The sequence below is a fragment of the Mobula hypostoma genome, chromosome 15, assembly GCF_963921235.1.
Source record: "Mobula hypostoma chromosome 15, sMobHyp1.1, whole genome shotgun sequence".
Classification (NCBI taxonomy): domain Eukaryota; kingdom Metazoa; phylum Chordata; class Chondrichthyes; order Myliobatiformes; family Myliobatidae; genus Mobula; species Mobula hypostoma.
Window position 1 is genome coordinate 41,496,128 of NC_086111.1, and position 13,455 is coordinate 41,509,582.

Below are 13,455 nucleotides of genomic sequence, written 5' to 3' on the forward strand. Positions count from 1 at the left end.
CAATGGAAAGAGGTACATGCAACATTTTGGGCTGAGATCCTTTGGCAGGACCTGTTGAATGGTCTCGCCCCAAAACGTTAACCGTATTTTTTTTCCATAGATGTTGCCTGGCCTGCTGAGTTCCTCCAACATTTTGTGTGTGTTGCTTATGTAGCCTGTGCTGTAAGTTTTCCATGTGATGAAGAAATTCTAACTAATAATCTGTCCACCTTAAAGTTCCTAAGTTCCTTTGGGTAAACTGAATTCTCTATGGGTGGCTATTACTCTAACCACCTCATTTCAGACTGTTTAATATCTCCACTCTTCCCAAAGTGTTGCTTTAAAATTAATTGAAACACAAAATTCCCAATAGTAATTAGGCATGATATTGGAATATCTTTTCTAATTACGGTTTCCCCTTTTGAAACCTTTAAATATAAATGTATTACTTCTGAGTCCAATAAATGACAGTATTATATTACTACTTTGCAGTTGGTTTTATAGGATTCAAATTAAGTTGAGTGCATCAATATAGACTGAGTAGCAGTCTCCCCAGGGTACCTGAGTAAAATGACATACCTTGAATCATTCATTGACTAATTATGAGCAATGATTGAAAATTCAAATAAGTGTAGATTCTGTTTATTTCATTCCCGTGGTTCTTCATATATTCATTTACGAGTTGTTTCAGTGAAAGGGAATCAAATACACATGGATGGGAATCTATGATCTTCTATCAAAAACTAGTCTTCCTCAGTCATATCTTATAAGAAAAGCATTGTAGAAAAAGAAAAGAAAATGCTGATAACTATTGAAAAACAAAGGAACTGTTCACAGCAGAACACAGGCCTGTCAGCAACTGTGAAAAGATAGGTTAATGTTCATGTGGAGATGACAAAAAAAACTCCACCTAAGTCTTAGGAGTATCCTTTTCTATATGCAGGTCGATCTGGTATGATTTTCTAATATTTAATATGTTATTTTAGCATTTGAAATGTCTTTCTCCAAACTCGAGGGGTAGCCATGGTCACCTGCATGAGCCCCAGCTCAATTTGCCTCTTTGTTGGCTACGTAGAGCAGTCCAAGGTCCAAGCCTTTACAACTCTTGATCCGCTACATTGACAACTGCATTAGTGCTGCTTCATACACCCATGCTAAGCTCATCAAATTTAGCAACTTCGCTTCTAACTTCCACCCTTCCCTTAAATTCACTCTTCTGACACCTTCTGACACCTCTCACCTTTCTGACACTTCTGACACCTCTCACCTTTCTCAATCTCTCTGTCTCCATCTCTGCAGACAAACTGTCAACTGACATCTTTAGTGAACCTTTTGATACCCACAGCTATCTTGACTATACTTCTTCCCACCCTACCTCCTGTAAAAATGCTATTCCCTTTTTTCAGTTCCTTTGCTTCCACCACATCTGTTCCCAGGACGTGGCTTTCCTCTCCAGGACATCAGGGAAGTCATCCTACTTCAAAGAACAGAGTTTCCCTTTCTCCACTATTGATGTTGCCCTCACCTGCATCTCCTCCAATTCCCAAACATCTGCACTCACCCCATCTTCCCACCGCCTTAACAATGATAGAGTTCCTCTTGTCCTTACCTACTACCCCACGAGCCTCATTCTCTGCAAATTCCATCATCCTCAAAGGGATCCTACCACTAAACATATCTTTACCTGCCAGCCCCCACCCCCCACTTTCCACAGGGATCGCTCCTTCTGTTATTCCCTGTCCATTCATCCCATCACACTAAAATCCCTCCCGGCACTTATCCCAGCAAGCAGCCAAAGTACTACACCTGCCCATTCACCTCCTCCCTCACCTCCATTCAGGGCCCAAAACAGTTCTTCCAGATGAGGGACTACTTCACCTGCAAATCTGCTGGTGTTGTCTATTGTGTCCGGTGCTCCTGATGCAGCCTCCTCTACATTGTCGAGACCCATCGTAAATTGTGGGATCACTTCGTTGAGCACTTCTGTTCTGTCTGCCAAAAGCCGAACTTCCCGGTGACCAAATATTTTAAGGTGAAGGACCGGCACCTTATATTCCATCAGGGTAGCTTTCAAGCTGATGGTATGAATATCATTTCCTCCTCCTGGTAAAAACTTTTTTCTCTCCCCTTCCCCTTATCTTCTATTCCCCATTTCTGGCCTCTTACCTATTCTCAGCTGCCTATCACCTCCCCCTGTGTCTCCCCCTACTTCTCTTTCTACTATGGTCCAATCTCCTTTCCTAGCAATTCCTTAACCTCCAGCCCTTTATCTTTCCAAACCACCTGGCTTCACCTATCATCTTCCAGCTATCCTCCTTTTCCTCCCCTCATCTTTTTATTCTGCTTTCTTCGCCCTTCCTTTTCAGTCTTGGAGAAGGAACCCAGCCCAAAATGCCTACTGCTTGTTCATTTCCACGGGTGGTGCCTTATCTGCTGATTTCCTCCGGCATTGTGTGTGTGGCTTTGGATTTCCAGCATCTGCAGACTTTCGCATGTTTGCAAACTGCGCTATACCTGTCGGCCTCTAAGTCTATTAACGTGTGAGAAATTGACCTGGTCTGGTCAAATTTTGCAGTTTTCTAGAACATCCACCTAGAGTTTCTGTCATGTTAAAGTCAATATAGAGATTTTCTTTATTTTAGAGATTCTTATATTTATCTTGGATGTAAGTAATTCTGCAGGACACATGTAAATGACAGTACCTACATTAAGAAACAAATATGATGTAAAATAAACTTATATTTCATAAATTCCATACTTGTATAGACTAGTAAGTGAGATGGTTAATCTGATATTGCAGTGCTGGACATGGCAAAATTCAGCTTCAATGACAAATTCTCTTAGAGAGGAATCACAGGTTTCAGTATGGATTTGCATTATTATTTAAAATAGAAAATCATAAATTCTGATTATTGTTTTCTTTCACTAAATCCTCAAAACTACAGTGAGTATATAAAGTATAATATTTTTACTAGCTGTTCTATGCTTCATTTCCTTACAGGAAATCTCCTCATCTTCGGGATGATAAAGTTAAAAAAGTCAGTCAAGATCAAAGTAGTTCAATGTCACCAATATATTATGTTGAGATTAATTTTCTTGCAGCCACTGAGAGGAAAATAAAGAAATACGATAGAATTTATGAAAAAATATGAACAAAAGATTAACAAGTAACCAATGAGCAAAAGAAGACAAAAAAGTGCAAATTTAATAAAACAATAATACTGAGAACAAGAGCTGTGGAGTCCATGAAAGTGAGTCTGTACATTGGGGAATCAATTCAGAATTGAAGTCGGTGAAGTAATCCATACTTGTTTAGGAGCCCGATGGTACAACCCATACCATATGCTCAATATCAGTTTCTTCTGGTCAGAAATACATCAAGAAAGAATGTCATTTGGAGATGGAGTTAAAGTGGCAGGATATATAAAGCCTGGAGTTTTTCACTGTGTTTTCACCTTAGCTTGTACATGCCTTGAATTTCTGAGGAAGACCTGTCTGCTAGAAGCCTAGATATGTGAGATTGTTAATAAGTTCTAAAGAGTTTTGTGGGTTAGGAGAGGCATTCTTGATCCTTCAGTTCTCGCAGCTAAGGTATGACCTTTCCTGGTTTCATTCCACCCCTAGACCAATCAGAGGGCTTCCAATCATGACTGTTTTAATTTTTTTTTACTTACCTTGCTTAGATTCAGCTCTGGACCATCTCCACCAATGTGGGAATCACATGCAGGAAATGTTTCTCCTTGTTTGGACAGGGTGCGAGTCAGTTGGATGATAATTATGAGGCCAGGGTTTTAAAATCTCATGACAGCACATGAGATTTCAGCTCAGACTCTTTATTCTGACCTCAAGTTTAAATAAAGATTAATTATTCTGTCTATGAATTAACCAGATATTACCATGGCAGTTAAAACTATGAAACAGGAATGAATGAACACAACTTGGCAATGTAGACTTTGACTTTAAAAATCCTGGTATCCTGGAGGAAATGCACAAGGAAAGGTTGCAGCCAAAACTTAGACATCTAAATCAAAAAAGGAACTGGAAGGTTCTTGTTGAAAGGAAGGAAAGAAACTCAGTAACTTGCCAAAGCTATTATATTCAATTCAAAATAAAATAAATGATACAAATCTATGTGGGAGCACTACTTAGTCATTAGAATAACTTAAAACTGATGTCAAGAAACCAGAGTATTTCTTCTCTAATACCTGGGGTACCACAATGTACGTACATTATTTATCTGTCGTACAACACCAAAATTCTGAAAATACATCAAGTATATTGAAAATCTATTTTTTCTATGAATAAATTTCCTGATCATACCTAGATTAAAAAGTAGTAAGGTTATAAATCAAGAATGGTAACAGATATCAATCAACTCTACTTAATTAAAAGCAGAATTCCATACAACATATGCCTAACCCATAGGTATGCATGACTGTGATGTGATATAAGAAATAAAAATACCTTTTTAACATTGACAGATATGGAATCCTATATTTATGTTTCTTGATACTGAAATGCTTTTATTCATACACTATAACCAACCAGATTTTCTGTAAGTTCTTTTGAATGGGAACGTCCCCAAAGCTCCAAGAGCAAACAAAGGAAATGTAATGTCAGTGAACTATAATAGGAAAGAAATAAAAAAATGAAACTGGAGACTTTGAGGAATCCTCTTTGGTCACCATTGACAAGTAATTGTTTGAGTATTATCTACTGTTCACACTCATCTTGGATTCTCTGAACCCAGTGGAAATGAAAATAATCTTGGTCAAAACACCTGGGAATCAAAAGTTCATACCCTAGAAGTTTGAAAGCCAAATTGATATAGCTGTGTCTGCAATGGAAGCATCTACATATCAATAATTATTCATTTTTATTCAAGTGAATTAAGATTTTCCATTTGTCATTAAGTGTCAGAAGGTTTCTGAGTAATCTAAATAATGAAACAGCAATTCTTACCTTTGTGGTCTTGACCCTATTACCAGAAGCACACATCCATCCTGAATTATCTGGTAATGTTTTGCATTCCTCTCCTTCTACACAAGGGTCCATCTCACACCACCACTTCCCAATAACAATGGAAGCTTTGGAAAATCAAAAACAGATTAAAAAAGTAAGTGACGGAATCATGTTGCAAGGAAGGATTTCACAATAAGCCATATCTTTATTTTAAACACTTCTTTATACAATTTTGAGCAGCTACAAACATTAGCCTAATAGTAGTGGAAAGCCTAAAAATATTGATTGATTTTAAAAAAGCAGAGTTTGGTATTTATAGTTTTGTAAAGTGCTCCTTCAGTTAAACCGCTAGAAAAGAGAAACATTCACTGTATTTCAAACTATTTCCAAGATCTTTTCAAACATGAGTAGGTGGGATCTCAGACATTCACCTTGCAAACAGTTCATCAGGTAGGGTCATTTGCACTCTTTAAACTTGCTGAGATGAAGTTAGCTTAGTTGATTTTCTCCTCTCTCGTGTCAACAGTGTGTACTTACTCCAAAGTTTATTCGGCATTAGGTAAATTTGCATTGAGCATATTATTTCTCCACGAACCACATTACTAAATTGCATCAAATCTATGCTAGACTGGACTAATGGAAGGTGGTTTTGTGTACAATGTCTGTGAAGCTTTCTTCCCCCAGGGATATGAAATAAATATGCAGGGCTGCTTCACTATAACCATTGCCTTGTAAGTAATGTAGACATTGATAGGATAAGGATGTAAAATTACATATTTCCCATTATTTAGAGGAATATTATTGGAACTGAATTGATCAAAAAGGTCATATAAAAATTGCACAATTACCCTCATCTTAGTTATCATAGTGTTATTTCTCACAATTACATCACAAATCATAAACAGTTCCGAACTTCATTTCGTAACAAACCTGGAACTGTCATGACACAATATCCTTGGAAATGTTTCTTCTGTAATCTTATTTAACACACAGGGGTAAGTTTATTTTGATTTATAAGGCCTATAAATGTTTAGACCTAAGCAAAGCATTCTATAGTATAGAGTAATCTTCTGTAAATCTGTGTGTCAACACCTTAAAGACAAGTGAAGAATGATTTATATTTGACTTTTGCTTTAAAAAACGTTGAAGGATATATTCCAAGCCAAAATCATAATACAGGTTCAAACAGACAAGGGGACTCCAATGCAGATGACAGGATGACAGATGATCAAGGAACACTGGAGTGCACAGCTTTATCACAAGAATGAAGATACCTGTTAATCATTACCCTAAACTTTGCAAGACATTTTTTGTTTCCAACAAAGTGGAAAAATGAAAAAAAATGCCCAAGGAGAATCAATGAGAATAAACTTGCTAATTCTGTAGAGCAAAATTCAACATTCCCATCAACTAATACTTCCACTGTTGAATAAATAATTGTAGGGGAGATATAATCCTTTACTAAAGATCACCATCCTCAGCTGAACATACCCCATCTGTTGAAAATACAGTTCTGCCATAAAATACATTTTTCCTACATTCTCTTAAAACAGTACAGTAAGACCATTATGCATTTGTCTTTCATTTGTTCTTATTTGTGATTTCCTTTAGGAAATAGAAACATATTTGTTCTGTTAGCATCAACATTTTGAACAGCTTGATGCATAGCTGAAGGATATCTCTGTGCCACAGCCAGTTCCAAATTATAATGAGAATAAAAAATAATATCTTTTAAGACTATATATGCTCATGAAAGAGCAGAACTAGAAAGGGGAAATTATGTATATTTTTTGGTAGCTACACCTGCATTAAAATCACGTTTTCCTACTTTTAACTGGTCTTTTTGAGAAATGAATCCCAACATGATAGTGGGGCAGTATGTTTGAGAGCTGCCACAAAGAGCAAGATAGGCTTATTCTGGCCATTATACCTCCATGAGATACGGATGAAACACATCCCAATGTAATTAGTTCATCCTATAAATACTAAAGAAACAAACGGGGCAAAACTAAAACAGTTGCTTAAGCCTCAACGATACTGTCACAGCTGAGATTTATTTTGATATTCTCTCCATCTTAACATGGCACGACAGATAACACCAAGGAGAAAACATAACACATCAATAATAAGTTTTTATATCCATCATGAGGGTTGGATTATGCCATTTTTCATTGTAAAAGAAGTAGATGGAAACAAAATGATATCCCAAAATATATTCAAAAAGTAAATGCATTTTACTTAACTTCAATATCCAGTAGCCAATCTTTAAAATGTCTAAAAATTCTGATACTCATGTAAGGATAATGTTATAACATAGAATATTTTGTTCAGATTTGCTTTTCCAATTAATATCCAATATGAATCCCCTTTATAAATGTATTCAGACATGGATTTTGGCACCTAGCTATTGGAATAGAAAAATTGTAATTTTATTCCTGATTTGTTCTATAATGTAAATCCCCCTAGCTCAACAATTGCAATTTTGTAACAGTTCTTTCTTTTTCTTTTCTCTCCCATCACAGCAAATTGTTGGGCTGAAGTATAATGTATATAAGGAACCTAAATTTCAGGCAGCACTGGAGAAAGAGAGAGAGCAGAGAGAAAGAGAGAGGAGAGAGAGAGAAAGAGAGGAGAGAGATAGGGAGAGAGAGAGGAGAGAGAGAGAGAGAGAGAAGAGGGAGAGAGAGAGAAAGATAGTATGAGTTACAGAACGATATTAGGCAAGATAGCTTCTCAGCCTTTCTTTGATAAAAATCTAATTAATTTCATAATATCCTAAACCAAGGGGCAAGGTTCTCACGGATTCATTTCTGTTTAGAAGTAGCTGCAGCAGGCACTAAATGATTTTACTTTCAGAGAAAATAAATGTGTATCAGCAGCGAGTACATAGTAGGTGACCCTTAGATTACCTACTGGTTTAAAGCCCAATCATGCTGAATAGAGTGAGCTGCCACACTCTTCCACCTTTCATTGGGCTGACATTGGCTGCTGGCCAATAGGGCTTTGAACATGGGAATTTCTGAGGTCGTCACCTGTAAGATTAGTTGGTATCAATCCCCTGAGTAATGTGCTCACTGCAGTTTGCAGCTTGGAGTCAAAAGTAACATGTCCTATATAGAACAGCTACACACGATATGGATTGGAATAGTGTTGTGAATCATTGATTCGGAGATATAAGCAAACACAGTCCATATAGTCCACTGAAAATTGGTGAGGGGATCACAATGCATAATAATTTCATGCCTGGTGATTAGAATGCTGAGGGCATACCAACTTCTACCTTCTAATTTTAATGATTTCAGTTTGCAGACTGTATTAACCAGACTGTAGATTGGCTGGATGCATCAGCAGGCAGCCAATATTATGAGTAGCTCTCTCTTGTTAAAGCCAGCAGTCCTGCTTAAAGCTAGCCTGCCCCTCTTAAGGGGATAGAGAATTAAAGCTGTAGGAGCTGCTGGCAGTTGTTTCACCTTTGCAATTCGATGGCATTAGCATTGGCAATCATTCCATTATCGGCACTAAGCGTCCGCCATCGTCAGTGTGTCAAGGAGTCAGCACTGACCAGAAACGTAACTGAACAAGGCACGTTTACACTACAGCCACAAAAGTAGGTCAGAGCTTGAGCCATCACTGGGAACATGATGGAGTACTTTCTTTGAGCAAAACTTGATACCAATCCCAATCAGGACAAAGCAACCCACTTGTTTATCATCATAAGCATCATTTTATTACGTTTTATTTAGAGATACATTTGCGGAACAGGCTCTACCGACCCAGCGAACTGCACAGCTCAGTAACCCACCAATTTAATCCTAGTCTAATCCCGGGACAAGTTAGAATGGCCAATTAACCTACTAAATGTCTTTGGACTGTGGGTAGAAACCAGAGCACCCAGAGGAAATCCATGCACGTGGGAAGAACGCACAAACTTTCTTACAGAGGATGCCAGAATTGAATTCCAACACCCTGAGCTGTAACAGCATCGTGCTATCCGCTACCTGCTGTGGTGCAAATCCTCAGCATTCCCTCTTACCATCGTGTGTGCATTGTGGTTGTGGTATGTGCCATCTGTATAATACACTGCAATTATTTACAGATATATTCTCGAAATGGCTCATCCAACCTGCTCTTGCTTTCCCTGATGCAGAGCTCCCTGCATTATGAATTAGAAGTCTGTCAGTTAGTCAGTGGGTGCTGTCCCGAATCTGGGGTTGGCAGCTATGCACCTCCATCTTCTTTGATCTTGCGACAGCACCGAGTACAGCCTCTCCTCCAGTTTCTCACTGGCTGCCTTGACGCCGCCAGTCGCCGCCCCCGCCGAACTTGAGCCCGAGGCCGCTCCTTAGGCGGAGGCCTTGGGCAGGTCCAGGCACACGGTGCAGCGCCCAAGTTCATCATGTCTCTTCTGACTAAGTGCACAGCATACGAATATGAATTAGAAGAGGTACAAGTAAATTACTCTCCATCTGGAAGGAGTGTTTATGTCTTGGATGGAAAGGAAGTGATAAAGGTTGGGTGTTGCATCTCTGTAGATGTTCGGAAAATGGCACTCCTGATTGCTTTTAGGTCCATCTGGAGTGAAATACTGCAGTTTCAATTCAGATAAAGCTGGAAAAGCAGTGGTGTTGACAAGACATCCCAGAACAAACAGCTTATGATCAAGCCTTGTGCATATTAAATGTCTGATGCTGAAACTCACAATGATCATCCTCTTCTAGGGTCAAATATACAATGTATTACATGTATTAACTGTGTTTTGTTACTCAACATACAAGGCCGGCTCCAAGCATTATCCAGGCAAGCCAAGGGAAGTGCAGATACCTGTAAGTTAATTCAGAAAATTTAAAACTCTCCTGTGTGTAACTTTGATCACCCAAAATAGATCATGGGACATGCACAAATCATGAATTTGGCATTCCTGAGACACCGCTCCCTAAAGATGTCCTGGCTACTTTGTAGGCTAGTGCCCAAGATGGAACTGACTAGATTTACAACCTCTGCAGCTTCTTTTGGTCCTGTGCAGTAGCATCCCTTCCCCCCAAACCAGAGAGTGATGCAGCCTGTCAGAATGCTCTCCACAGTACAACTACAGAAGTTTTTGAGTGTAGTTGTTGACATGCCAAATCTCTTCAAACTCTTAATAAAGTTTAGCTGCTGCCTTGCCTTCTTTATGACTACATTGATATTTTGGGACCAGGTTATATCCTCAGAGATCTTGATACCAAGGAACTTGAAGCTGCTCACTCTCTCCACTTCTGATCCCCCTGTGAGGATTGGTTATGTGTTCCTTCATCTTACCCTTCTTGAAGTCCACAATCAGCTCTTTCGTCTTACTGATGTTGAGTGCCAGGTTGTTGCTGCATCAGCATTCCACAAGTTGGCATATCTCACTCCTGTACACCCTAAAATTAATGTTCTATATCCAAAGTAGGCAATGGTTTGTAATCCTATTGAAAAGCAAGGAATTGGCTGACTGGCTTAAGTTTACACTTCTGGAGCTATTCCTCCACTATATTTAGGCACTTGTTCAAGATAGCTTGATATCATTGAAGAAGGCTGCCAGCATTGTCAAGGCAAACTCATACATGCGTGCACATGTGCGTGACTTTGTTGGTAGGACATCATTCTTGCACAGATGAGAAAAGCAATGGTGTGTCTTGTTGCATTAGGAAATGGGGTGAGCTGCCATTGTTCCCAGGTGGACAACAGCCACCAATTCTTCAGCATGACCTGTATAGTATCTGTGACAAAGGATGATCACTTTGAGATTCCACATTAAATACTCAGTGAAAACTTTTAGGACTGGCTAATTTCAGATCTGATACAACTGCACTGGTTTTTGATTTGCTTTGGTAACCATCCCCATTGTGCATTAAAAGAGCCTAATCATGGTCACAGAGCCTTGTTTAGGCCTGAATACAGTTTGTTACTCAGAGATCACATATTCTTACCTTTGTGCCTTTCTCAAGACACCAGCGATGATCATTCTCAATCTTGTTCTATTCTTGCAGCCACTCACCCAGATTTCTTTTAGTTATCTAGTCATGGGATATTGGTGTCGGTGGGAAAGAGAAAAAATTAATCCCTTTCTCCAAAAGTCCACTGAACTGAATGGCTCAGGAGCCATTTTAGTCAGAAATTAAGAGTCAAATGCATTGCTGAGTATCGAATCACATGCAAACTGTGCTGAGTAATGATGGCAGATATCATTCCCCGAAGCATGTTAGTGAACAGGAGAGACTTTTACTGCAATCTGGTTGTCTCATGGTTACCACGAGTGATAACTCTAATGCAGCATTTAACAGAGAGGATGACACAGAGCTAGTATCTGCAAGAGGCAAGATAGTAAAAACAAATGACTCTTCAGTCTGATGCTTGGTTCATTAGGGAGCTGTCCGGAAGAGCTGAAGGAACTGTCAAAAAGCACAGAGAATGCTGCAAACAACTTCGCAGGTAGATTCATGACTCCAGCAAGGAGTCTAACCTCATTCACATAATTTTAGACTTAATGCATTGCCTGACGGTCAGTGCGTTGGCGCGTGGCCGTGGTTAAGGCGTCGGCCTAGTGATCGGAAGGTCGCTAGTTCGAGCCTCAGCTGAGGCAGCGTGTTGTGGCCTTGAGCAAGGCACTTAACCACACGTTGCTCTGTGATGACACCGGTGCCAGGCTATATTGGCCCTAGTGCCCTTCCCTTGGAAGCATGGCAACTGTCGGTCTTCCATACAACCTTGCCCAGGCCTGCGCCCTGGAAACCTTCCAAGGTGCAAATCCATGGTCTCACGAGACTAACAGATGCCTATATAAAAAAGATGGTCAGTGCCATGGCTTAAGTTGCTGTACAAGCTGCAGCCACCCAGTGCAACGACCCTCCCCCATCATGAAAAAATAGCTCAAGGCCCACAAGTTCAGATAGCTGTAATCTTGAGTGTGGATCACAATGTGTAATTGGCTTTAAGACGAGGCAGCAGCACAAAAATTGTTTTTCAGTAAGATACAAGGATTGCTAAAGTATCATCTTCTGTTGGGAAGAGAAAAAGAACTTTGTCCAGCAGCATTCCTTTGCCAGCACTCTTGCCTTTCACTAGTTATCCAGCCACCCTGAACTGCTGTTGCCCTTGCCAAGAGGTTAGATGACAGAACAAGGTCTTCCCAGCCGACAGCTAATCGAGATAATCCGAAACCACCTCTAGTCCGCACCAGGAAGCAGGCCACACATAGCTGCAGTTTCTGGGACCGCACTCTGTTTAAGTGGTAGAATGGAAGGCAAGGCTGCAGGAAATGAACAATTGGCTCATTTATGTAAATTGACATATTTTATATAAATTTGGTTTAGAACATTTATTTTGTAATGGCTTTGTATGGTGAACAGTATGATGTTGTGGTGAGCCGCAGAAGAATGGTTTTAAGTGTGGGGCTGCTGATAGATGGCAAATTTGGGCAGAGGTGACTGTGGTCACAGATGAGCAATTTCCATATGAATAACCTAGGCAGGAAGTACCTGTTATTACTCATTCATGAGATGTTGATGTCACCTGCAAGAACAGCATTTACTGCTCATTCTTAACTGCCCCAGAGAAGGTGGTGATGAACCTCCTGCAGTTTGTGTGATGTAAATATACTGCTAGGACAGTTTCACGGGATCTTGGTCCAGCAACAATTGAGGTACACCGATATATTTCTCAGTCAGGATGGATTACTAGTCTATAGCATTACCTCTGTGCTGCAGTGCCATTATTTAAGTTATGTATGTGTTAAGTAAGGGAAAAAACCACCACATCTTGACTTGGAATAAAATTCACACTTTTGTTTTCTGTACACATATTCTAAAGCTTCAGTTAACTTTCCAATAATTTTAACAGCCTTGTTACTTAATCTATATTCCCATATGTTAAGTGTCCCAGCCAGGCAGACCAGCCCCATAAAACTGAAGCCATAAATGGAAAAAGTGACAGATAAATAAATCTAGTGATTAATGTCCTCATCTTACTGCTTGTCTAGTTTATTTTGCCATAAAATATATTCCATATCAAAAGGTTTAGTAAAAAAAAATCAATTTGAAATTCTTTGAAAGATGACATGTTTTTCCTTTGTACTTTGAATTTAAATACAGTATTGATCATTTTATTTTCAAAAGATCCTTGTCCTGTAAATTCAGGCTAATGGTTCTGAGAAATAAAACAGCAGACACTCCTGTAGATTGAGTTCTACGACTATTGTATACAGATTTTGTTTTAAACCACACAGCATTTCAGAGATTATGATTTCCAGCAAGGGAAAAAAATCACACAGCATACAAGCAATCCAGGTAGAGTTGGTATGATATGTTCTTTTTTATTTTGATAGAATAGATAGTGCAGGTTTTCTAAAAGAATGTATATTTATGGCATTAATAGAATGGCAGAAGCATTAAAATAAAAATTATCTTCCAAAGTATACTGTGTGCAGCATACTTAGACACACAGGAAACTTTAGTCAGGATGTTAATTCCAAATAATATTTGGTGTAAATCTAAG

At 39.1% G+C, this 13,455-nt stretch overlaps 1 protein-coding gene across 2 annotated transcripts in view; it reads right to left on the bottom strand.

Annotated features, from left to right (window-relative positions):
• LOC134357087 (chemokine-like protein TAFA-1) overlaps positions 1-13,455 on the bottom strand; it is a 633,714-nt gene that overhangs the window by 64,108 nt on the left and 556,151 nt on the right. For both annotated transcript variants that reach the window (XM_063068395.1, XM_063068394.1), the window contains one exon: positions 4,942-5,066. In XM_063068395.1, the coding sequence (XP_062924465.1) occupies positions 4,942-5,066 (125 nt within the window). The remainder of the gene's footprint in view (positions 1-4,941; positions 5,067-13,455) is intronic.